This window comes from Notolabrus celidotus, chromosome 5 (genome assembly GCF_009762535.1).
Source record: "Notolabrus celidotus isolate fNotCel1 chromosome 5, fNotCel1.pri, whole genome shotgun sequence".
In the NCBI taxonomy this organism is placed as follows: Eukaryota; Metazoa; Chordata; class Actinopteri; order Labriformes; family Labridae; genus Notolabrus; species Notolabrus celidotus.
Genome location: NC_048276.1, coordinates 8,227,408 through 8,252,669, shown reverse-complemented (window position 1 = coordinate 8,252,669; position 25,262 = coordinate 8,227,408). Strand labels below are relative to the sequence as shown.

General features: G+C 40.9%; 1 protein-coding gene across 2 annotated transcripts in view; it reads left to right on the top strand.

The window, feature by feature from the left end:
* Window positions 1–20,425, top strand: part of LOC117812198 (short transient receptor potential channel 4-like) — a 45,167-nt gene extending 24,742 nt beyond the window's left edge. The window contains exons 7-16 of one of the 2 annotated variants that reach the window (XM_034682827.1): window positions 7,575–7,920; window positions 9,075–9,214; window positions 9,316–9,378; window positions 13,506–13,706; window positions 13,825–13,946; window positions 15,699–15,894; window positions 15,984–16,178; window positions 16,553–16,594; window positions 16,981–17,070; window positions 18,627–20,425. In XM_034682827.1, the coding sequence (XP_034538718.1) occupies window positions 7,575–7,920; window positions 9,075–9,214; window positions 9,316–9,378; window positions 13,506–13,706; window positions 13,825–13,946; window positions 15,699–15,894; window positions 15,984–16,178; window positions 16,553–16,594; window positions 16,981–17,070; window positions 18,627–19,310 (2,079 nt within the window). In that variant the 3' untranslated portion in view covers window positions 19,311–20,425. The remainder of the gene's footprint in view (window positions 1–7,574; window positions 7,921–9,074; window positions 9,215–9,315; window positions 9,379–13,505; window positions 13,707–13,824; window positions 13,947–15,698; window positions 15,895–15,983; window positions 16,179–16,552; window positions 16,595–16,980; window positions 17,071–18,626) is intronic. The other variant, XM_034682828.1, reaches the window with a different exon arrangement.
* Window positions 20,426–25,262: the final 4,837 nt, after the last annotated feature.

Below are 25,262 nucleotides of genomic sequence, written 5' to 3'. Positions count from 1 at the left end.
GAAAGTTATCAATTTTACCTGCTGTAGTTAGATGTTGCCCCCTGGTGATGTCCCATAAAAACTGCAATTCAGTGTCTCAAAGATGTTTTCTAATGTCTCCATTAAATGGTGGTAAAATAATAACAAGGATAACTGTTTTTACTGAAGGCCCAGTCGTGCTCAGGTGTTGCAGCTGTTCACTGACACAAATACCTTCCTTTACAAGTTGATCTCATGTGTTCAGGTGTTGCTGTTTGTGTCCTATGCAGAGAAAAATCATCATTTGTTGTTACTCAGAGAATGCAGATTAAATAAGATGTTATTTGTAACATGAATGAGTCCAGTCTAGTGCAGTGTTCTCAGAAAGATGTGCTGTTGGCATGTAATTTTATATGTATTGTAGTAGGCCTACTCAGTTTAAGTTAAAAATGTAAACTCATTTACATGCCTGCTTTAGGGGCACCATTGGCCTAGCGGTTTAAGTGTGCACCCCATATTCAGAGGCTGTAGTCCTCGTTGCAGCACTTGTGTTTCGATCCCCCACTCTCTGCTCCCCACGTTTTCTGTCTCTCTTCAGCTGTCCTGTCAAATAAAGGCAAAAATGCTTAAGAATAAAAAAAGAAGGCACACTTTAAGTACCCCTGTAGCAGTATGTGGTTTTTTGGCTGTGTTATGAAAACCCTGCGATCATGAGAAAAGCATTTTTTATTTTCATCTCTCCAAACACAAAAAGGATGGAGAGTTAAGGTCTTTCTCATCATGTCGGGATTCTAATATGCATAATTTGCAGCATTTGCCGTATACTTTTGCATCACCACCCATTCATTATGTGTATAGTGTATGGGTGGATATGCAAATTGAAAATGGCAGCTGAAAAATATGCAGGAAAAAGTTGACTCAGAATATTGATTGAAAGATGATTTTACTGACCTGAAAATGATTTACATATACAGCTAAAAACAAAAAAAGTAGTCCCTCGAATTCAACAGGCTTTGACACCTACTGGCAACAGATTCCACTCAGCCTCCCTTGAGTTATACATTAACAATAAACAGAACATCTCAAATTATGGTCAAGTTTAAACATTAGCCCTCTAATTTGTCATAATTCAAATTAAACTGAACCTTTCCACTGAAGGTAACGTGAGACAAGGCTGAGGTGAAATGTGCCAGAACTTATTCCCGTGGATTGATTTAATGTAATGTGTGTGACCCTGAATGAATCACTGTTCTTTTGACCAATCAGAACCCAGTATTTAACACCTGCCTGGTAATAAGTAAGAAAGCTGGGTGGTAAAATGGACACAGTTTTGTAGTATCTATAGAAGTTGATTTTAAATAAGTTGTTATACTTATGAGTGAAAGGAGGAAGACTGCAAAGAAAAATCCTGACTGTGGCTTTATTCAGTGATTATAAATTGATTCTTCACATAATGAGTTCTCCTTCTTTATATGCAAAACAAGATGATCAAATTATGTAGATCCTCTTTGCATTTTTCATTAAGACACACCGTCAACCACATGTTTGTTCGTCCACACAAAAACACCTGAAACCATCAGAATACGTTCTTCACGCCTACCTTTAACTTTAAATTTACCAATAAAGAGAAGCTAAGAAATAACCAGCTGCAAGTTTTCTGCTTGTCAGTATGAGTCTGTGAGACTTTCAGCAGAGCTTTCATGTCGTTAATGCTGCAGGCGAACCTGTTTTCACTGAGCTGGAAAGCCCCCTCACTTGTCCCCACACACACTGAGAAGCACTTTGTTGGTACTTTTGACAGTTTACTGTGGGGGACGGGGAAAGAAACTTTCACAACCGTAACGTAGACCCGAAGAAATCCTTTTTGAGCTTATGTGAACGAGCCAACTAAAATATGACACCTTACTATGGCTAAGTTTTTGGAAGAGATCGTGACGGAGAGAGGGAGGAGGGAGGGAGGAAATGAGGATGCTGTAACCCAGTTTGACATGTTTGGAGCTTTGTGGCTCAGGAAAAGGATTCTTTATTATATTTCTCCAAACTAAATCAGTGTTAACAGAATACGGGATAGCAATTTTTCATTGTATCTTTATCTTGTTGAATTATCTCCTTGAACGCAGGATGTGATTAGGTTTTAGAGAGTTATTCATTTGAGTGTTACTGTTACAGCTCCTGTTCTAAGACACATATTGGCATGGAAATATCCCCCAATTATAAAGTTAATTAGCTCAATTTGTTACATCATTAGCATCACTGTTGGTGCTCAAAATATCACACTGACTCAGGCAAAACATCAAACAGCTTAGTTTTGTCTTGTTAACTTATTTATTAGGTGTAACAAAATGCCAAAATGACTTTATTTTTATTTATGTATTTATGTATTTATGTATTTATGTATTTATGTATTTATTTATTAATGAAAAGGACCATGCATATTAATGAACACTACTGTAAATTTGCCAGAGTTAGCCAAAAGGCTCATTTACATCTGTAGTCCCTTGCCAGATGTTAAAAAGACCCTAAAAAGATCAAGATTAAACAAAGATAAATAGAGTAAAATCAAATCAAAATAAGAAGGTAGAGGAGAAACCAAAACACGAACAAACAAACAAACAAAAAAGAGAAGAAAAGAAAATTAAAAATGACTAAAAGCTACATAAGGACATGATGTGACCGTGTTTGAGAAAGTGTCCATGGACATGAAATACATGGAGCAAGACAATCAAGCAGCAATGAGGAAATGTTAAAGAAGACACATGCAGACACAACAGGACAGCATTTAACAGTGCTGTACATATTTGCATCAGGCAGTGACTATCAATCATTAAACTAGCTGCATGCAATTCAAATGAGGCAACGTATAGACTGAGCAACAGATGCACACAACGAATAGACAACACAAGTAAGCAACAGTGAGTTAAAAAACACAGGACAATATCACAGAGGGCCGTCACAAGTAACCTGTATGAACGGACCAATTACCTGAAAATGTGCACATTCCCAACAACTCTGTGTATTCATGAAGCATGATTTAAAAGAACAGCTCAATTTTCAAGTTATTATAGTCCATGCAATTCATTGATATACACAGCCTGCACCCATGGGTCTGCTTTAGACTTTGTTTGCAGCTCAATGAGGTTAGCTGTTTCTTTCTATAACGAGGTTCACGCTCAAATGTGCCGTATGAATCAAGGAACTGAAGCAAACAGGCTTTTTGGCTCTCTTTTTCTCATGCCATCACTAGAATATGTTGATGTATTGGTGCCTCAAATGTAAGATGCTGTATCAGTGATTACTAGTTCCATTATCTCTCTCTCTCTCTCTCTCTCTCTCTCTCTCTCTCTCTCTCTCTCTCTCTCTCTCTCTCTCTCTCTCTCTCTCATTCGAAAAAGAGACTTGTTGTTTTTCTCCAATCATCCATGAAACTCATTTCCTCATTTATGCCCTCTCTGTATTTCCTCTCAACTTTTGTGTTGATGCTGTAGTTAAAGAATGGAAATATGAGCCATTTCGACTCCAGACCCGTCACAGATAGGGATCTCTGGTTCCCATGGTAACAAGGCTGCAGAGTTGGTGAATTGGCACCTAACGGCGCTAGTTGACGATGTGACTCTTATAGAGAAGCTCAGCATGGTATATCACCACGTTGTGTTTGTGCTTGTGTGAGTGTGTTGCCGTGTTGGTGTGTGCACATGCTGTGAAACTCATTGATAGGATAATTCAACATGAGTTTGTTTTTTGTTTTTTTTTCGTATCAGGAATGTTTCCCAAACATCTGCAGATCATCTGCAGATGCTGATGAAGCTTCAGTCCATTTGGCCGAGGCAGACTCAAGCACATCTGCAGTTTTGATACAATGCTATTTTGGCTTCACTAATATGAAACCTGTACTCAGTTATGGGAGTATGACATTGTCTGAGTCAAAATTTCCTTTGTCATTCTTTTCACTTTTTAGTTACACGAGGATTTGATCTCACAGAAACACGAAACATAAAGCCAACCAAACGAAAATAAAATAAATGAAAATATGTCCCACATGTTGATTTGTGTTCAAAAGATTTTCATTCATTCCTGTTGGTGCTAGAGACATAAATCACTTGTCTGCTTTACATGGTGCCCAATCAATTCTGACATCTTAGGAAGGAGAACTTGGTTTTTATCTTAAAAAAACAGCTGAAAATGTTTTTCAGTCATTTTCAATTTGGGCTCTAATAACATGATGACTGTGAACTTACATCACTGCAAGTGTATTGTTACGATGAACCTTTCTTTCCTCCCTCTAAACCTTTAAATCATTCATCTTACCTGCAAAGCTTTCAAAGGTTAAGCACTAAAATGTCTCAAAGAGCTCATGATGTCCCCCTACATCTTTTCGCCTGCAGATTGTTGTCACAGAAGTCTTTAAAAGTAGTATGGGAGGCAGGGCCTTCAACTATCAGACCCCTTCCCTTTGAGTGTTCTCAAGCTTTGGTCTAGGGAGCAGATGACCTCTCTGCTTTTAAGAGTAAACTGAAAATGTTCCCTTTTGAAAAAGCAGTCACACCTGCCTCAAGCTTAGACAAACCCCTAGTTTACTGCTATAGGCTCAGTCTGACAGTTCACTTTGATTGTTTGTACAAGATTTCTGCAATTACATTTTGGTGTTGTTCAAAAAGTCTTTAAAATACAAACTTTCTCTTTTAAGAGTAAGCTGAGCTCCATCTGCTCCTCATATAGCCTATAACTAGGCTTAGAGCAGCCCCTAGTTATACTGCTATAGGCTCAGTCTGACAGTTCACTCTGATTGCTTGTACAAGACTTCTACAAGTACTTTTGGTATTGTTCAATAAGTCTTTAAAAAACAAACTTTCGCTTTTCATAAAGCTTAGCTACATCTGCCTATAGCTGGGCTTAGAGCAGCCCCTACTTATACTGCTATAGACTTAGACTGACATTTCACTCCAATTGCTTGTACAAGACTTCTGCAATTACTTTGGTATTGTTCAATAAGTCTTTAAAAATAAACTCTCTCTTCTGATAAAGCTTAGTTACACCTGCCTCAGTCTTAGACAAACCCCTAGTTATACTGCTATAGGCTCAGTCTGCCAGTTCACTCTGATTGCTTGTACAAGACTTCTGCAATTACTTTTGGTATTGTTCAATAAGTCTTTAAAAACAAATTTTCTCTTTAAATAGTAATCTGACTTACATCTGCTCAGCCTGTTGCCTATAACTAGGCTTAGAGCAGCCCCTAGTTATACTGCTATAGACTTAGACTGACAGTTCACTTCAATTGCATGTACAATATTTCTGCAATTATTTTTTGTATTGCTCAATAAGTCTTTAAAAATAAACTCTCTCTTCTAATAAAGCTTATAGTTACATCTGCCTCAGTCTTAGACACACCCCTAGTTATACTGCTATAGGCTCAGACTGACAGTTCACTCTGATTGCTTGTACAAGACTTCTGCAATTACTTTCAGTATTGTTCAATAAGTCTGCATTATGAGCTTCTATTTTTGTTTCAGTTAGTACTCTTTCAGTGTTGTAGTTGAGTCACCAAACCTCAAATCCGAGTTGAGTCTTTAGTCTTTAGTGTTCAAGTCAGGTTTGAGTACAAGTCACCAGAGAAGAATCCGAGTTGACTATCTGAGTCCGTGTTGAGTCCTTATTATTTATATATTTATTCATTATTTAAAGGACTGTTGTTTGACTCCAAACTCTCCACCTGTATGAAGCTAGACTTACTGTGTGGGATCTGTCAGATGTATAGAACACTTTAATATTAGATTCTGATTGATCCTGTCAGAATCTATACAGGTTTAAATTATCGATGAAGTTATAGCACCGTGCTTCTCTTAATGGGGAGACGTGCCAATCCATTCTGCTTTGGTGAAATCGCTGCAGGTATTAAATAATAAGATACCTGCAACCTGACTGTTAATAATTTAGAATTTTAACTAAACAAACATCTCGGACCGAGTGGTTGAAGCTAACATGCAACATGAGACTGGGTCAGCAAGGACCACACAGCCTTCACATGAGCTCTTCTTTACTTTTCTACATACATTAAGCTCAACACAAACATACTTCCAGTTACAGACGCTCAAACTTAAATCTTCTCGGTCCTGTCTTGCTCATTCGGCTCTCTCCCAGGTTCACCATGCTAGTGCAGAGCTGAGGAGAGCAATCAGTCAACAGTTTACACCTGTGTTAATTAACTCCAGCACTGCTCCCACAAACCTCTTCCACATATCTCTCCCCTGCAGCTGAGCGTACACCATGCCCCACCATTTCAATTGTCATTAACTTGCTAACACTGATGTTATTAATAGTCCAAGTAGAAATATTTTAGCATCTCATTTACTTTTCTGGGTGCTTCTTGGATAGATGTCTTTTAAAAGTTTGAGGTTGTCCTCGTTTTCATCTGATTTTCCTTTATTATTAATCTATATTGCTCATGTTGTGCTGCTTAAGCTGATTTTACAGTTAAATCTTGGAAAGAAAAACACCCAGTTTACGGCAGCTCAAGCTGTTGCTGAACAAGACGGATCGTGAACATGCATGCAGGTGACAGCCCTTGCTTGAAACTGAATAAATTACTAGGGCATATTAAATAAAAATGAGCGCTTGAGTCTAAGTCGAGTCTTTGGAAATCAGGACTTGATTGGACTTAAGTCCAAGTTCTAGACTTGAGCACTGCAGCACTTCACCCCTCCCTGTCTGTAGAGGCCAAGCCAAAGCTTCAAGCCACTGATGCGCTGCACCTGGAATACCTAATGGACGCACTGTGATTTACTGTGCTTCTTGAATGAAAATCCAGGCCATATTTGCATGTTGATCTCTCTTTATTTTCGTGATATGAGCTCCAAAGTGTCCAAAACATTTCACAAACGAATATCCACACATAACTCCAAGCAGCACCATGCTCCTTCAGCGGTCTGTTTCACCTTTCTGGGCGGACCACCTGACGACACAACAAAGGTTCCTACCTTGAAAAAGGGAAATGACTGCCAATAACCCCGTACGACCTTAAATACGGACACAGCTCACATACTCATATTGATTCATAATCTGCCTTTACACTGTCAATTAATCTATCTATATATCTCTTTATCTCTTTACATCTCCCTCTTTTAATCTCTAACTCCACCCCACTTTGGTAGCAGATGACTGTTCACCAAGGATTTTTGTTCTCACAGAAGATTTTCCTTACTATGTGCCACATGCATGCCAATGGTTTTTTGGGGGGTCTTTGCAAATAATAAAACAGTCTGATCTATGCTTGCTCTATATGTTGAACAAATAACTAAATAACTTTGTTGAACAACTGATTGAATATGATGAAGTGCTGATGATTACTTACAAGTTTTCAGCCCCCCTAACACCTGCTCTCCAAGGTTTGAATGCTCTGAGCTGGAACTTGCTGCAGGTACAAACTTTGGCATCAACGGTGCCTCTGTGTTCCCTCTGTAAATTCTCCCAATTGCCTCAGGTTGAGATGCTGTGTCCCAGCAGGCTTACATGCACCAATGATTTCTGAAGTTAGTAAAGATATTGTGAGGCCATTTTTATCCCTGTAAATCAAACAGATGAAAAGAGCAATTCTCCATCCTTTGTTCTTTTTTCTCTTAAAGTTTGTCGCTCAGCCAAACTGCCAGCAGCTTTTGGCATCCCGCTGGTACGACGAGTTCCCCGGCTGGAGACGTCGCCACTGGGCTGGAAAGTTCATCACATGTGTCTTCATTGGCCTCCTCTACCCTCTGTTTGCCTTCTGCTACCTCATCGCTCCCAAGAGTCGCTATGGCCTCTTCATTCGCAAACCCTTCATCAAGTTTATCTGCCACACAGCATCCTACCTGACCTTTCTGTTCCTGTTGCTCCTCGCCTCCCAGCACATCGTCACCACAGAGCAGGGTAGGCAGGACAGACAGGGCCCCGCACCCACCACTGTGGAGTGGATGATACTGCCCTGGGTGCTGGGTGAGTAAAATGGATGGGATCTTGAAAAGGTGTTGTTATTCTTGTGATTTTGCAGACTGTTTTTTTTTAAGAACATGGTGACGTATGCAACTGCACTAAAAACTGTGAGTCATTGTTGGCTTCTCTCGCTCTGTTTATTCACACAAGTGATGAGGCTGATGATTAGCCACTTTTTTTAGACTGAAAAATGTCAACAATTCTTATGTTGATTATAAATGTTGAGCGTGAGTGTGAGCTGTGTTTGGTACAGATTTTTTAAATGTGGTTTTACAATGTTTTAGCATGATGTGTTTTCTCCACGAGTCTGTTTGTCTCTAAAGACACTGCCAAGGTATAGCAACACATTTGTAACACCATTAGTTACCCTTGGACAACAGCTATAGCAGTCAGTTACCTTTGAGCTATTGTTTCCAAGAAAATGACTGAAAGCTAACAATTGACCATGCTGTTAAGATTCCTTGCTGACTCAAGTGTTGTTAAAAGAACATAGATGTTAACTCTTAGCTGTTGTCTTAACCCTCCTGTTATGTTTGTTTCTCTGGAACAGCAATAATGTTCCTGGGTCAATTTGACCCAGGGCATATTCAATTATCCAAAAGTGTCAGAACCCCCAAAAAATCCCAATACACATTTATTTAAATCTAATTTTTAACTCCATTACTAACCATTTAAATCAAGACTTAGTTCATTGGTGTTCTTTAATCCTCACAGATCATGGTTCAATGATAACTCACTCGTTGTTCATTGAAATTAATGTTAAAACTTTTTTTAGAGTACATTGGAAAGCCCTAAATATAAATACAATAGTTTTACATGACATACATTTTTGTTCATTTTATTTTAAATTTACATTTTTTTATGAAGTGATGTTGATAAGTTAACACAACACCTGTTCTGTCACATGCTGCCCAGATTTTTTATGCTGCATTTAGCTGGTTTGGAGACATATATTCCCTAAAATAGACTTTAGAAAGGGTCAATTTGACCCGCAACATAACAGGAGGGTTAAAGTAGCGAACAGGCTGTCAAATATGTTGTTTTACCTTGAAATGTGTCACGTTGTCACTGTAGAGTTGCACTCTCTATTAATTTTTAAGTTGTTGATCAATCAACAAGCGGTAAAGTGATCATTTAGTAAATCTTTTTTTTCTTAGGTTTCATCTGGGCAGAGATCAAACAAATGTGGGATGGTGGATTTCAAGACTATGTCCATGATTGGTGGAACCTGATGGACTTTGTCATGAACTCACTTTACCTGGCGACCATCTCCCTGAAGATTGTAGCCTACACAAAGGTAACTAATGATCCATGAACAGCTGTATAACAGACAGCTCAGTCAGGACCACTGTCCCCAAAAGGTTTAATTATTTGCATGCAATACATTACATTTTGCAGTATGGCTCTGTTCTTGGAGCTCCCTGCCCTTCCATGTGCCTAAGTGGAATGCCAATGCCTGAGGTGGGTAGAGCACACTTCCCCTTTCTATTTAAAGTCACTGGGCACCCGCATTTTAGCTGCAAATATTCAACACTCCGTTCAATCGCTAACACCTGCTGCATGACTGTTTACCTTCCCCTCACACGCCCCCCCCTCTTCTTCTCCGCCGCCACCCCAAACCACCTGTCTGCGCGAGAGCTCCCCCTACCCGCCCCCTGTGTCATTACCCCCATCCACAACAACAGTTCATCCTATTCACACCATCACTACAAAAAGGCTTCCCTGCCCAAAAACCGGTATTAAATCCGTAAACAAGCAAAACCTCATCTACATCCAGCCCAGTCACCCCTCACAGTGCCAGATCATTTATAATTTCACATCCCCTAACTCTATCCCATCCATTTGGACAACACGCCGTTCCATTCCCATTTCTGCACCTCATCCCCACATCAAAAAGCACGTCAACACAGCCAACCTCCGCTCTCTCCCTAAGTCCTCCCACCAAATCAGTTCACATCATCTGAAAGTCGCTCTGTTCAACACCCGGTCATTAAATAACAAGAGTCTCATCATTAACGAATTCATCACCGACAATAAACTGGATATCCTCTGTCTCACTGAAACCTGGCAACAACCACTGGACTACTACACCCTGAACCAAGCCACCCCCCCTGGATACTGTTATCTCGCCAAGCCACGCCCTGACAGCCGTGGCGGTGGAATAGCTGCTGTCCTCCGCCAACAATCAAAAACATCCCTCACCACTATCCTTTCTCCTCCATCATTTGAACATCTGTCATTCAAACTCTCTGGTCCAAAACCCCTAACCATTGCAATAATCTACCGCCCTCCCAAACATAACCCATCTTTTCTCTCTGACATCTCTGAATTCCTCACCCAACTCTGCGCCGTCTCACCCTCCATCCTCCTCCTTGGAGACTTCAACCTACACATTGACTCCACCCACTGCAAAACCGCAAGAGAATTTCTGGACATTCTGCAATGTTTTAACTTCACCCAACACATCAACTTCCCCACCCATAACCATGGACACACTTTGGACCTGGTCTGCTCCACTGGCATCACCATCAATCACATCTCCAGCTCCGACCTCAACATCTCTGACCACCTAGCCATCCTCATAGACCTAGCCACCCCCATCGCTCAACCCAAACAGAAGCGCACCATTACCTTCCGCAACATCAAGTCCATCTGTCCCTCTTCCCTGTCAGCCCGCCTCACAATAAAATTATCCACTCACCCTCCCTCAAACCTCTCCCCCTCTGACCTGGTCAACCTCTACAATGATACACTCTCCTCCTGCCTCGATCAGCTTGCCCCTCTGAAAACCCGATCTGTTTCCTTCACCCACTCTGCCCCCTGGTACACCCCCAAACTCCGTCAGATGAAATCAAAGAAACGCCAACTCGAACGCCTCGCCAGACGAACATCCCTCACCATACACACCCTGGCATACAAGGACTTTCTCCACCACTACAATGACGCCCTCCATTCCGCCCGGTCCACTTACTACTCCAACCTCATCCACTCCAGCTCTACCAACCCAAAGCACCTGTTCTCAACAATAAACAAGCTTCTCAAACCCATGGACAATCTCTCCTACTCATTCACAACAGACAAATGCAACTCTTTCCTGTCATTCTTTCAAGAAAAAACCGAAAACATCCACACCGAACTGCTTACTTCTGCCCTCCCCACCCATAGCCACACTCCCATCAGCCCCCCCCAACAACCCAGTCTCTCTCTCAGTTTTGCCAAATCTCCCCCCTGGATCTCAATAAATCACTCTCCGGCATGAAGCCATCAACCTGCATCCTGGACCCCCTCCCCTCCTCACTGACCAAAGCTTGTCTCCCTGCCCTTCAACCCCTTATCCTCTCCATAATCAACTCCTCCCTGTCCACTGGTTCTGTCCCTCCCGCCCTCAAACTCGCCTGTCACACCCATCCTCAAAAAACCCGGACTCGACCAGAACAGCCCCAACAATTTCCGCCCCATCTCCAACCTCCCGTTCCTGTCAAAGATCCTCGAACGCACTGTCGCCACCCAGCTCAAAGCCTATCTTCACTCCAATCAACTGTACGAACCATTTCAATCCGGATTCAGAACTCATCACAGCACAGAAACAGCCCTTCTCAAAATCACCAACGACCTCCTCCTCTCATCCGATAACAACTCCCTCAGCATCCTCCTCCTCCTGGACATTAGTGCAGCTTTCGACACCCTCAATCACTCCATCCTCCTCACCCGCCTTCAATCTTCCTTCGGTATCACTGGCACCGCCCTCTCCTGGTTCAAATCCTACCTCTCTGACCGCCATCAGTTTATCAGCATCAACAACCTCAAGTCACGCACAGCCCCCCTCTCTCATGGTGTCCCCCAGGGTTCGGTGCTTGGTCCCCTCCTCTTCATCATCTACATGCTCCCCCTTGGTCACATCATACGCCGCCACGGCCTCCATTTCCACTGTTATGCCGACGACATCCAGCTTTACATTTCAACCACATCCATCACCGCTGCTTCCCACACCACCCTCACAAACTGCCTCACTGAAATAAACTCCTCGATGCAAACAAACTTTCTCAAACTCAATTGTAATAAATCCGAAATTCTCATCATAGGCCCAAAATCCCTCACTTCCACCTGCCCAGACTTCTCACTCACTATTGATAAATCCACTGTTTCAGCATCCACCCACATCCGTAACCTTGGTATCATTTTTGATCAGTCACTTAACTTTCAACAACACATTAACAATATTTCAAAAACTGCTTTCTTCCACCTCAAAAACATCGCCCGTCTCCGCCCCTCCCTTTCCTTCACAGCAGCTGAAACTCTCATCCACGCCTTCATCACCTCAAGACTCGATTACTGCAATAGCATCCTCTACAGTACACCCAACACCCTCCTCAACAAATTACAATACATACAAAACTCAGCTGCACGCCTCCTCACTCATACCCGCTCCAGAGACCACATCACCCCAGTCCTCCAGAACCTCCATTGGCTTCCCATCCCCTTCAGAATACAGTACAAGATCCTACTCATCACCTATAAAGCCCTCCATAACCTAGCTCCCTCCTACCTCACTGACCTTCTGCAGCCATATAATCCCTCCCGCAACCTCCGCTCCACCAACGCCAACCTCCTCACCCCTCTCACCAAACCCAAGCACCGAACCTGGGAGGACAGGGCCTTCTCTGTCGCTGCCCCCACCCTCTGGAACTCTCTCCCCCAACACCTCAGACTCTCTCCCTCACTCACCAAATTCAAGTCCGGACTCAAAACACACCTATTTAGAAAGGCTTTTAAACTATAATTGATTGATTTTTTTTCTTGTTTTGTTTTATTTTGCTGCCTTGCTTTTCTTTGCTTTTTTGTTTTCCTTTTGCTTTCCTATTGTATAATTGTATTTTCCTGTAAAGCGCTTGGAGAACCTTTTAAAGCGCTTTTATAAATAAAATGTATTATTATTATTATTAATGTGCATACATGAAAAGCCAAGGCAGAGAGAGCAGCAACAAAGACACCCTAGGGCAGGGGTTCCCAAAGTGGGGGTCCGGATCCCCTGGGGGGGTCACAAGACAAAAATGGGGGGGTCTTCCACATTTTTTTTTTTTTAAGTTATCCTAAAATTGGACATTATATTAAAAAATATCTACAAAAATAGTAGCTAAACTTGATATAAAACATTGAAAATATAAAATGTAATGAGTTTTCTGCCTTTCTTTTCACCAGATGACTCCTAAGGGTTAGTGAACAGTTAATTATCAAAAGCATCAGTAGCAGCAGGTTAATTCATAACAGCACAGGAAACACAGCCACATGCTCATATAGGTAGGCTAATTTTCTGCAGACCAGCTAAATGAAGCCACATTAAATCACTTTGAGGGACAGTGGGGGTCGCGGGCTGAAAAGTTCGGTAACCCCTGCCCTAGGTTACAGAACAGAGCTGGCATCAGTGGCAATACATATGACACTAGTAAAATCAGACACAGCGTAAAAGATGGTGCTGGGATGGAGTTGGATTGGAGCTTGACTTTGTGGCCTGCTTGAACTATGCTCAATGTGTGGTGAAACTCCAACATGTTCTCATTCTGTCTGTCACCTTCTTTCCTCCTCTTCAGTACAGCGGTAGTAAACCCAGGAACCAGTGGGAGATGTGGCACCCGACGCTAGTAGCCGAGGCAGTGTTTGCCATCGCCAACATTTTCAGTTCCCTGCGCCTCATCTCGCTCTTCACAGCCAACTCTCACCTGGGGCCGCTGCAGATCTCTCTGGGGAGAATGCTGCTGGACATCCTGAAGTTCCTCTTCATCTACTGTCTGGTAAACACAGAACACTTTGCCTACAGGGATATAAACATGCAAACACTTCAAAGTGAGGCACAATGCAGCGTGAGAAAGAAAAACATGGGTTCACAGAAACAATCTTCCTCTGCCTCAGGTCCTTCTGGCTTTTGCTAATGGACTGAACCAGCTGTACTTTTACTACGAGACGAAGGCTTCAGACGAGAAAGGGAAATGCAAAGGGATCCGCTGTGTGGAGCAGAACAACGCTTTCTCCACGTGAGTCCTAACCTGTTTGCATACTGAAGATGTGTTATTGTTGTTAAAGTGTCAGGAAGAAAGAAAGAGGAATTCTTTGCATGTTGCTGTTACTGGCTGAGAAATGTGCGAAAGCTCTTAAAGCTTTCAGTTGCTCAGAGAAAATGCTGTTAGCTGAATTGTGAATCCTCAACTTGTGAAATGTGTAATATAGTTAAGTTTATTCATTTGTTTTACAGTTAAAAAATAAAAACTCGTGACAGAAAAAATTAAAAAAGGAGTATGGTCTAGTTGAAATGAATAAAAATTGTAGAATTAACATTTAGTTTAACATTTGAAGCATTCAATTATCATTTTTAGTCCACAAGAAAACACCCCCAAAGTTTTAGCGAAATATCCACCTGATTTCTAAAGAAGTTTAACATTTTATACATTTCTACCCTCTTTTTTCTGTCATCTTTTAAGATGAGATAAGATATTACTTCAGTTGTTACAGCAACCCAGACATAAGTACAATCAAGAAGAAGTTTCAATAAGTAAAATAAAATAAAATAAGGTAAGGTAAGTAAAATTTAAAATAGATAAATAAAGCTAGAATACAATTTAGATATATACAATGTTACAAATGGAATTTAGATTAAATAGAAGTAATTACAGGCAGTATTAAAAGTGTTTCAGTAGTGACAGGTTGACACGGTGTGATTATGGTTGGTAATGACAGATTAAGCAATAAATAAAAATAAATATGGGTAGTTAAATTTTTTATTTAACCTTTATTTAACCAGGTGAGTTAATTGAGAACCAATTCTCATTTGCAATAACGACCTGGGCGAGGAGGCAACACAGGTGGCATGACAATAAATAAAAGACAAAACAAGAAACAGAGAGGGCATACATAGAAACCTAGAGACAGAACAATACAATACAAAAATATGACAGCAGTGAACATCTTAAAAGCAATTTAATAGCAAGTGCAGTGATGTTGAGTTATGGGGTCTATTAGTTTTTTGAAAGTGGCGAGTGGAATGAGAGAGGTCAGCTTTAGGGATTGTTGAAGGTGATTCCAGTCATTTGCAGCGGAAAACTGGAAGGAGGTGCGACCAAATGAGGTCCGGGCTTTGGGTGGGATGAGTTTGATAAGGCTACTTGAGCGCAGGCTACGGTTTGTGCTGTGAAGTTTGATTAGTGACTGTAGATATAACAGGGTTTTACCAGTGAGGGATTTGTAAATGAATAGAAACCAGTGTTTTTGTCTGCGAGAGTGGAGTGAAGGCCAGTTCAGCTGAGAGTACAGGTGACAGTGGTGAGTGGTGAATGGGGCTCCAGTGACAAAACGGATAGCAGCGTGGTAAATGACATTCAGTTTGTGACATTTAATATGACATTGAGTTGTAGTAAACAATAATAATGTAATGTAACATAATATAATATGGCAAAGATAATTATATAATATAATATATTATACATTATAATGCCAGCAGCAGCCGAGAGAGTCAGTGCAGGATCAGATGATGGAGTGTGACAGACAATACAGGGATGGTATCTGATGGCGGTGTTGAATATTTCATGTTGACGTTTTCTTTATTTCCAATTTCATCATTAAAAGTTTGGTTATAAACTTTCTTTGTATGAACTGTAAACCTACAAACAGATGAAATTATTTATTAAAATCATGTAAATAAAATAAAAAAAGGAAATAGTTAAAAATATTTATATCCTTCCAACAGAGACAACTTAGAATATTAATCTGAGACCATAAATCTTTTCTTGCAGATTGTTTGAGACCTTGCAGTCCCTCTTCTGGTCAATCTTTGGTCTGATCAGTCTTTACGTCACCAACGTGGACGCGGACCATCAGTTCACCGAATTCGTCGGCGCCACCATGTTCGGCACCTACAACATCATCTCCCTGGTGGTGCTCCTCAACATGCTCATAGCCATGATGAACAACTCCTACCAGCACATTGCTGTGAGCACGCATCAAAGGAGAACACGACGCAGCATCAACCAACGTGTGTGCTGACAGAGCCTCTCATGCATCTCTGGTCTCTGTTTCAGGATCATGCAGACATCGAGTGGAAGTTTGCCAGGACGAAGCTCTGGATGAGTTACTTTGAGGAAGGGGCGACTCTGCCAGCTCCTTTTAACATCGTGCCCAGCCCCAAATCATTCTGGTACCTCGTCTGCTGGTTCAAGAGACAGGTGTGCAAAAGGACGAGATCCAAGCGGCCTGGAAACTTTGGAACTATTGGAGTGAGTCACAAACATTGGTTTTAGAGAAGTTAGAATAAAAAGGGAAGAGCGAACTTTAGAAAGAGTAGACTGGCAAGACTTATCACACAGTACAGACACAGTTTACTGTTTTTCTGAGCTGATTTAGTGCTTAGAATTAATCTATATTACAAGTCAGTGTTGTTGCAGCTCTGAAGACTTGAACATATTTTTTCACTGACCAGAAATCTGATGTAAAAGTATTTTGTCTTGAAACACTCTTAGACCAAACACAGTTACAACCACAGGCATCAGAGTTCAATATGGATTTTTTATTTACTGAAAGGAAAAACTAAATACACTTTCTCTCTGTCCTCTCTGACTCCTTCTCTGCCCCTGACATCGGATGTGTGCAGAGGCGAGCAGCAGAAAACCTGAGGATAAACCACCAGTATCAGGTAAATGTAGCCTTTTATCTAAAGGAAGCTGGAATTGATTTCTGCACCGCAGAGAGTGACAGATCACACTTTCCGCTCTTTCACTGCCTGTCTTCACTTTCCATTTCCATCTGTCAACAGAAAGCTTTTACTTTGTCTCCTACAATAGCTCTAGCTATTAAGCCCAGTGGGATGTTCATCATTTTTCTCTGTGGAGGATTTTCACTTAGTGAACACCCACAGGTGGTGGCTGTTGTATTTTTATGATGGACTTAACTTGAAATGTCTTTTCTTTTGTAAGAACACATTTGTCATTTTGTGCTTGACTGATTGATTGTGATGCGTGTGGAAGTTGAGTGCTCGATCAGTGTCAGAAGACTGTGTTGTGTTCACTTTCACTGACGCAGGAGGTGCTGAGGAACTTGGTGAAACGATACGTGGCTGCCATGATCAGAGACGCCAAAACAGAGGGAGGTCTGACGGAGGAGAACTTCAAGGTAGGAATACTTCCAGAGGATATCATACACCTCAAAGCAGGTATCATAAATATTTCTGTATTTTATATTAGATTGCATAGCTACATGTATTTGAGTCTAGTTGCTAAGAGAAGCCACACAGAGTTTTCTCTTGGATGTTGTAGTTTGAGTTCAAGGGTTAGGTCTTCCAGTTCACAGCTAATTAGGTTCACTCTCCTCCAAATCAAGCATATCATTTGATCTTTAGGAATTAGCTGTTGTTAGTTGAAAAGCTTTCAAAAATCACATAAAGATGTTTGTGTGGACCCCTGAAGTCTCATGAGGTGATCATTTTTATCTTGTTTGCTTGTGCCCAACAGCTATCTCTCTTTTATTTTGATCTTTTTATATATACTTTATTTCATTTTTTTCAGAAACATTGTAAGGATACAAAACAGCTCTGTTACACAATATTGTTATAAGTAAAGGAAAGAAAAGAGTAAAAACTCAAAATAAAACAATTTAAATGAAATCAAATTAAATAAATAAATGTCAAGTAATAGTAATAATTATAATAACAATAACAATAACAAGAAGAAGAAGAAGAATACAAATAATGAATTAAAAGGAAGTAGTTACAGTTGCATGTCATATGTCTACAGATCACAGAGGAACAAAAACAACAACAGTAAGTTATCTTGTGCACCAAAGCAAATAATGTGTGCACAAGATAAATAACTTGTGATCACAGGTTAATAAACCTCTGCACACAAGTTGTTCACCTGTGGAAATGTAGCAGTGATAATGATTCCACTTGCTATTTATACCATCAGTTGTCATTAATGTTATTTTTGTCATTAAACCCTGTGATGTAGCAACACTATCACACAGTTAGCTTATTACTTCTAATCTAAAACATAAAATGCTAGACCAACTCAGTCAAGGCAGATGTGTGTCTAACATGAGTCTGGTTCTGCTCAAGGTTTCTTCCTGTTAAAAGGAAGTTTTTCCTTGCCGCTGTAACTTGCTAAATACTGTGAGGTGCAATGCTTATGGTGGATTAAGATGAGATCAGACTGAGTCCTGTCAGTGAGAGGGGGACTGACATTAGAGCAAAAAGTGCCTGGTTCATCATCACACATGTCAAAAGACACCGTACACAACCGCTCCTGAAACAACTAATTATCTTACAAGCTAATAGCTAGTGTGCACCAGAAAATTATTATCGCACAGGATGATTTTCATAAGTGCACAAGATCATTACTTGTGTGCACCACATGATAATTGTCACCTATGCTGAACTACAGGGGCTCTAAATGGCAAATAGTTGGTAATAGGCATAGCTATTTTTTTCTGATCCAAAATGATAGTTCATGTTGTTATTGCTAGTTTGGATATGGATCTACATGACATTTATTGTATGCTATTTGAGATGAAGAAGGTGGTACATTGTAATTATTTAAAGGATGACTCTTGATTCACTTTGCATCGACTAACTTGAAATGGAATCGATGCTCTCCTGAGTGCTGTGCAGATACTTATGATGGGTATTCTTTGAGGAAAGCATGGTGAGCTCTCATTTTCCTTTCCTCTCCCAGGAGCTGAAACAGGACATCTCCAGTTTCCGTTATGAGGTGATGGGCATGATGAAGACGGGGAAGCCGGCTCTACCGGCTCTACAGGCGGCGATGGCCAGTGGCAGCTCAGCAGAATCCAGTCTCGCTTACCCCAACTCCTCCCTCAAGGTTTCTGTCAGTCCTCAGAGCAGCCAGCCCAAAAGCAAACTCAACCGGTTCAAGATGACCGCATCCATCCTCAAAAACTGCAGCTCTATAGCAGCACCCAGGCCGCCAGAAGCCTCCAACGGCCTGCCGAATGGACTCCTGTCTTTGACCGCTGATGGAGAAAAGTCCGGTCAGAGGAGAAATTTTCCCAAAGATATGGCAGACTTTGGTTTGTTTCAAAAACGCCACAGAGGGGTCAGTGAGGACGCATCCGGTGCAGGAGAGATTTCAAGGAATATGTACTCTTTGTCAGAGGAAGCAGGGGATGCAGAAGCAGAGGTAAAAGAAACAGGTAAGGATGAGAAAGGACTCCTGAAGACAGTCAAGGAGGTAAAAGATGCAGCAGAGGAACCCAAGAATGAAAAGAGTGAAGGTTCAAACAACACCAACAGCTCGGATGTAGGCGAAGAGAAAGAAACAGAGGAAAAGGACAAAGAAAGTTTGCCTAAAAGTGACTCAGCAGCTGATGGATGTTTATCAGAGTCATCCAGAGAATGAAACAACATGATACATGATTCAACTACAGGCCATAATGTTGGACTGAAGACTGACAGACTGACAATCAATGTGAGCTTAAAGTACGGATGTAATGTGTTCCACAAAGAGTCTGACTTTTCCTGTTTATCAAAAGTGATGATCAGCTGTGATCTTTGGAGACTCAGGGAGGACTTTGGTTTAAGTATTTTAGATGCAGTTGCATTAGCAGCGGAGATGCAGCAAAGGTAAACGAAGCTCTGTGTGAGCATTGATTGTATGATAATGTCATCTTATCCCATCCTTTACAGGTGATTTGGAAAGTGATTAAATCTCTCCTTTGTTCTAATCCTACGGTGGCTGACAAGGGTCAAAGCTGCAACCACTGCAGGGATCCATTTGGAGAAAGTAACTAACTAGCTTACAGTGTCTAGACTTAGTAGGAGATCTTCAGCTAAGCTACTGGCAGCTTTTACTCCCTTAAATTTGATCCAGTGTGACCGGGATGTTGCAGTATTTTTGCTCCTGTCAGCCAACAAGCATCCTCTTTCTTACACATTCCCTCCTTTTCCATCGTTTACTCCCCTGTATCATCTTCTCTCTACCTCTTTCCCTTTATCTCTACACTGCTTATCTCTCTGCATCCTTATCTCTCTAGAGCAATAGATGTGTTTAGTTTTAGACCCAACTCTCTGCCTTACTCGGTCTGTTTCTGCACTTTATACACTTTAGCATTCGGTATCTCAAAGATGTGTCGAGCTCTGATCGTGCAGCAACAACTCCGTCTATGTTTTTTCTATGCAAAAAAAAACAACAACTGAGATTGTGGTTCTCGTCATTGTGAGGAGGATCACTGTACTTTTAACAGGCGACTAATTCATGATAAACATTCTAATATGGGAGGTGCAGCGAGCCGACTGTCAGTCAAAGGATCACGAGATACAATATGAAAAACGCAACCCGACAACCTTTAAAAGCAACATATTATTCATGTTTTATCAATCCTACAAAGATTAACTTTTATTTTGAAAAAAAAAAATGCTGTTTTTAACTCGTACCTTTAGATGTAATGTTGGTTTGAATGAATACTGTTATAGAGATTATAAAACATAGATCTAAAATAAAAGAAGTTAAACACATGGTCTTTTTTTTTTTTATTGTGGTCTCAGAATACATTAGCTGCTAGAAGTCAAGGTTTACAGTGTGTTCACCAAGTCCTTTGTCACTCTGATCCACCTTTTGAAGGTGTATTGATTCCAAAGAAAACACAAGGCATTCAAAAGAAATTGATCTTGTTTTCAAATCAAAGACATGTTTATGTTCTCTGAAAAGTACTTTTCTTTTACAGGAATGAAAGCATTTTTACATACAACCACAACCTGATCGCTAGACCAAGACACTGACATGATGCAGTCACACACAGTCATGGTTTTATTGTAACTGAGAAGTAGCTCCCACATTTGTATCTGTTCGGCTAGTAGACAATCAATAAACTAGAGTACCAAAGATTTCATTATTGATTGACTATGGTCTTGATCAATAGAGCTGACATACAAAAAGGTCATATCACCTCAGGGGATAATATTTAAAACCACTAATCATCAAAGTGTGTCTGCAATTTTTCTATAGAATATTGGGTACAAGATGATTATTGATTAAAGTCTCTATGATCACACGGCTCAGTTACGTGACTGTCCATCAAACCAGATATACTATATTTAAAGATATACACCAGTTATTTCCAAACGAGCAATCTGATTGGACAAGAGACATCCGATGAGTGTTAATATAGACCACAGGGTCCCAAACCTCAATATAGGTGCACAAGATTTGCAACCCAACTGTCCCTCAAAGTGAAATAAAGTAAATGTTGCTTCATACTTAATTTCATACTGCAGAAAATGAGTCTACCTACATGCACATGAGGCTGAGTTTCCTGTGCTGCACTGTAAATTAACCCTAACCTTAGGAGTCATCTGGCTATTTGCAAGGATACATTTGAAATTGAACTAGTAATTTTATCCTTATTTTTACTATTATGGGTGTACTATAAAATGCAGTTTTAGATTACTTTTTTTTTTTAATCTGAAAGACATCTCATGACCCCCCAGGTGATCCTGACCCACTGACATAGACCACAATGCCCCTGGGACTTACTGTGTATCACTACCTCTCAGCATACAGCCACATCACAGCAATGCCTCTCTCTCATGTGATATGGCCTCGATATTCAGTGGTCATTTATTAGAATAGATATGATTTGATTCTGCCATCATTGCAAAGTGTCCCCTACACTGACATTAACCTCATCTGGTCTTGAATAAGGTTCTTTTTAAGATGTGTGAACAACAGGGGTGTCAGAGTGTCATGTCCTCAATACATTAGTGAAACATTTGTCCTGAAACAGTTTAAGTCCTATAAAGAGAACGTCTTTATAAACTTAAGTTTAGCACTCTGTGAAGAGTTTTCTTGTTCAGGGAGCAAGTGTTGTAACCTCCAACTACTTGTGTTAATGAGCTGCAGCATTGATGTACTCGGGCTGTTTGAGGGACATCGCACCAGGACACAGAATGTTGTGATTAATGAAGATTTGCCTCAAGTGGCCTTTTGAAGGTAATTATGTAAGTGCTTCAGTTTTCTGTCTCTCATAAGGTGCTTACCAGAAAAATAAGGGTGGGATGTGTTACGTTTTCAGTGGGTAACTCGGAATCAGGGGTCTGGCGGTCCTACCTCAGGAAATTTTGAGCATCTAACACATAATTCCCTGCTTTCTGGTAGAAATATTTCCCCTTCATTTTTTTTCCCTAATGGCCCTAACCCTCATCTGTTCACATTTCAGTGACATTCAATCTGTTCTTTTTCAGAGTGCAATTTAAAACTGAGTAGTTTAATGTCAATCTCTCTGTTTGTACTTTGAAGATAAGTCACGGTTCATTTGAGCGGCATGTGAACTGATCCATCAGATAGCCAAGCCATGTCTGGCTTTCAGCAGAAAGAGCTGATCTTTATCTACTTTAAATGCATGCTGAGCATATAAAGAGGATCATCATACTTCCCTATTGTTTACAGCAGAAGCCATACTGTATGAACAAAGTGATGTGTGACTTCACTTCACTGTTTCCTTTGAACTGATTTCTGTTGCTTTTTTTCTTTCTATCCGTACAGCTCGATGGTCTGTAGTTTCTACCAGCGAACGAGGGACAGAGCCGGCGACAAAGAGCTGAAATATTCAGCAGATGATGAAACTGTGCTCCAAGCAAGATCAAAAGGCCGAGCTTGGATTCTGGTGGGTTTGTGATGGATTTTCCAAATGTGGTGAACCAGACTGTCACAGCTGCAGAGCTAAACCTACATACAGTGCACAAACTAGCATATTCACTGTACACTCATACATACTGTATTTTATATACTCAAACTTATTCAGTGAAAATATATTTGGAAATTATACATAAGTAGGTTTAAAATAAATGAAATACATTGCAATGTCCTGCTAATTATTATTTGGCATATAAGGTCATAAATGTAAATGTATTTTTTAAAGGAATATATATTGAGAACTCTCTTTATGTTTGCTAGAATTAAGTAATTCAATCAAAGATTTCTACTTAAAAACAAGTTTTTATAATTTAAGCATTTCTGTGTTTTGGTCTCAAGAGTCTTGCAACTCATGACCTGAATGACTCCATATAAAGACCTCTGTGACCATAGAAGAAGAACTCAGTGAGCTACTTTTTCTAAAGAGCTTCTGTGTGAGGACCTTGAATCTAAATAAAAACAGTGTCAGTTTTATTCAAGAGTAAAGGACAGAAAAGTGGGCTGCTCGGTTGTGCAGTGGGTAGCGCTGTTGCCTCACAGCGAGAAGGTTCCTGTTTTGAGTCCCCGATTGGGCAGGTGCCTATATGTGTGGAGTTTGCATGTTCTCCCTGTGCATGCGTGGGTTCTCTCCGGGTACTCCAGCTTCCTCCCACAGTCCAAAAACATGCTCACCAGGTTAATTGGTGACTCTAAATTGCCCGTAGGTGTGAGTGTGTGCGTGTCTGTCTTTCCATGTTTGCCCTGTGATAGGTTGGCGACCTGTCCAGGATGTACCCTGCCTTCCGCCCGAAGTCAGCTGGGATTGGCTCCAGCCCCCCGTGACCCCACACGGGATAAGCGGTCAAAATAATGGATGGATGGGTGGATGGATGGACAGAAAAGTGAATGCTATGTGATTGACATGAAAGCTCCAACAGGCCTGACACAAGCCTGCACTGATCAGCCTTCTCCACCAGAGGGAGGTGTTATTTAAAGATTACCTACAATCTCTGCTCACATCTCTGATCCAAAATATCCACCTGTTACCTGGAGAGGACTGCGCTGCCTTCCTGTGGGATGCGACACACAGCTCTCCAGGTGTATGCTTGTGTGCTCGTGTATGTGTGTGCATGAATTAGGATCTTGTGCAAGCTCTAAAGGGGAAAGAGAAAGAGAAAGAGAAAGAAATTGTTTGCTGGTAAGGTTTAGATTACAGTGAATCACTGTCATTTCTGAAGAACTCTGTCCTCAGTCTGTAAAAATGTTTGATTTCCTCTGAAATACTCTGAAAGCTTCAGAGGCAGGAGGTGGTCTCAGAAGGGAGGAGGCCTGTTGGAGATGGTTCAGGCTGCTGCATGCTGCTGTCCCCGCCGGGATCTGAGAGGTCGCACGAGTTCATACAGAGTGAGATAATCCAAGATGTCTGTTTGTACATGTGCCTTCAGTTAAATAAGGTTCTTTCAACTGCTGATATCATACTTTTAATCCATCATTTAAGCAAGAATTATCCCTCTATCTCATCATTACTGGATCATGTGCATTACTTTTTAAAGGAACCAAAGATATAACTGCACCATGGGCCAATCTGAAATAGAGTATATCATGAGATTAATCCCATAACTCAGGGACTTATCATGAAGGGAGTGCAGACTCTGATGTCTAAAGTGTAGAAGCATACCTGCTCACGAGTCAAGACCGTACATGATGACATACAGAGCCTGTTTTCATGATGGATCATTACCTTTGAAGCTCTATCAGATCTGGCTTCAACTCAGAAGACAGAGAGAGCAGTAGACAAAAAAAAAGAGGATAGTTGGGACCGGCGAGGAGTCGAAGTGATGAACGACGAACATGACAGCAGGGATGATGAAGGAGGAAAAGAAGAAGAGCTGGAGTAAAAACAGGAGTTCAGGGGAGGAAAGGCTGGAGGGGATGATGAATCCCTGTCGTAAAGTTAACAAGGAGGAAAGTGGGGATAAAAATACAGTCAGGATTCTGTCAGGAAGAGTGTAAACGGATCATCCACACCGATTCATCACCATTTGTCTCTTTGGGTTTGATTTACAGGCTGATTTTTAAGCCTTTTCACACATGTTGTTGCCAAAAAAACACAGCTGAGTTGGATGTTTATAGCCTGCGTGTGTGTGTTTAGGAGTGGATATGAAATACACAGACAAAGACATGTCCTTAACATGACACTTCATTTTTATATTCAATCCTCATGTATTTTTACTATGTCTGTGTGCCACTGCCTTTAATTGTTCGATTAAGTCTTGTTACTTGTTGAGTTTCTTATATTTATGCACCCAGGGATACCAGGCACTAAAAGAAAGACTAATGAGGACTTTAGTTTTATTCCTTCATGAGGATTTACTTGCTTTTTTGAGCATCTTCCAGCTTTCATGGAATAACAAAGCGCCCCCCACATTCAAGATCATATAATACATTTTGCTGACACTTCATGGTCAGGTGTGAATCTGTCAACAAAGAGCAAAACACAGTGAACTCTGAGTTACTGGGAGTCCTCGGTGCTCTGGGATGGGATGGTGGTAAAGAAACTCATGTGAAAAAACGTGAGGAGAGAGGGAGCAGCCAGAGCTAGAGGGAGGATTTTGGCAAAAGAGAGGGGTGTGTGTGTGAGTGTGTGTGTGTGTGTCTGAATGTGTGTGTGGGTGTCAGAGC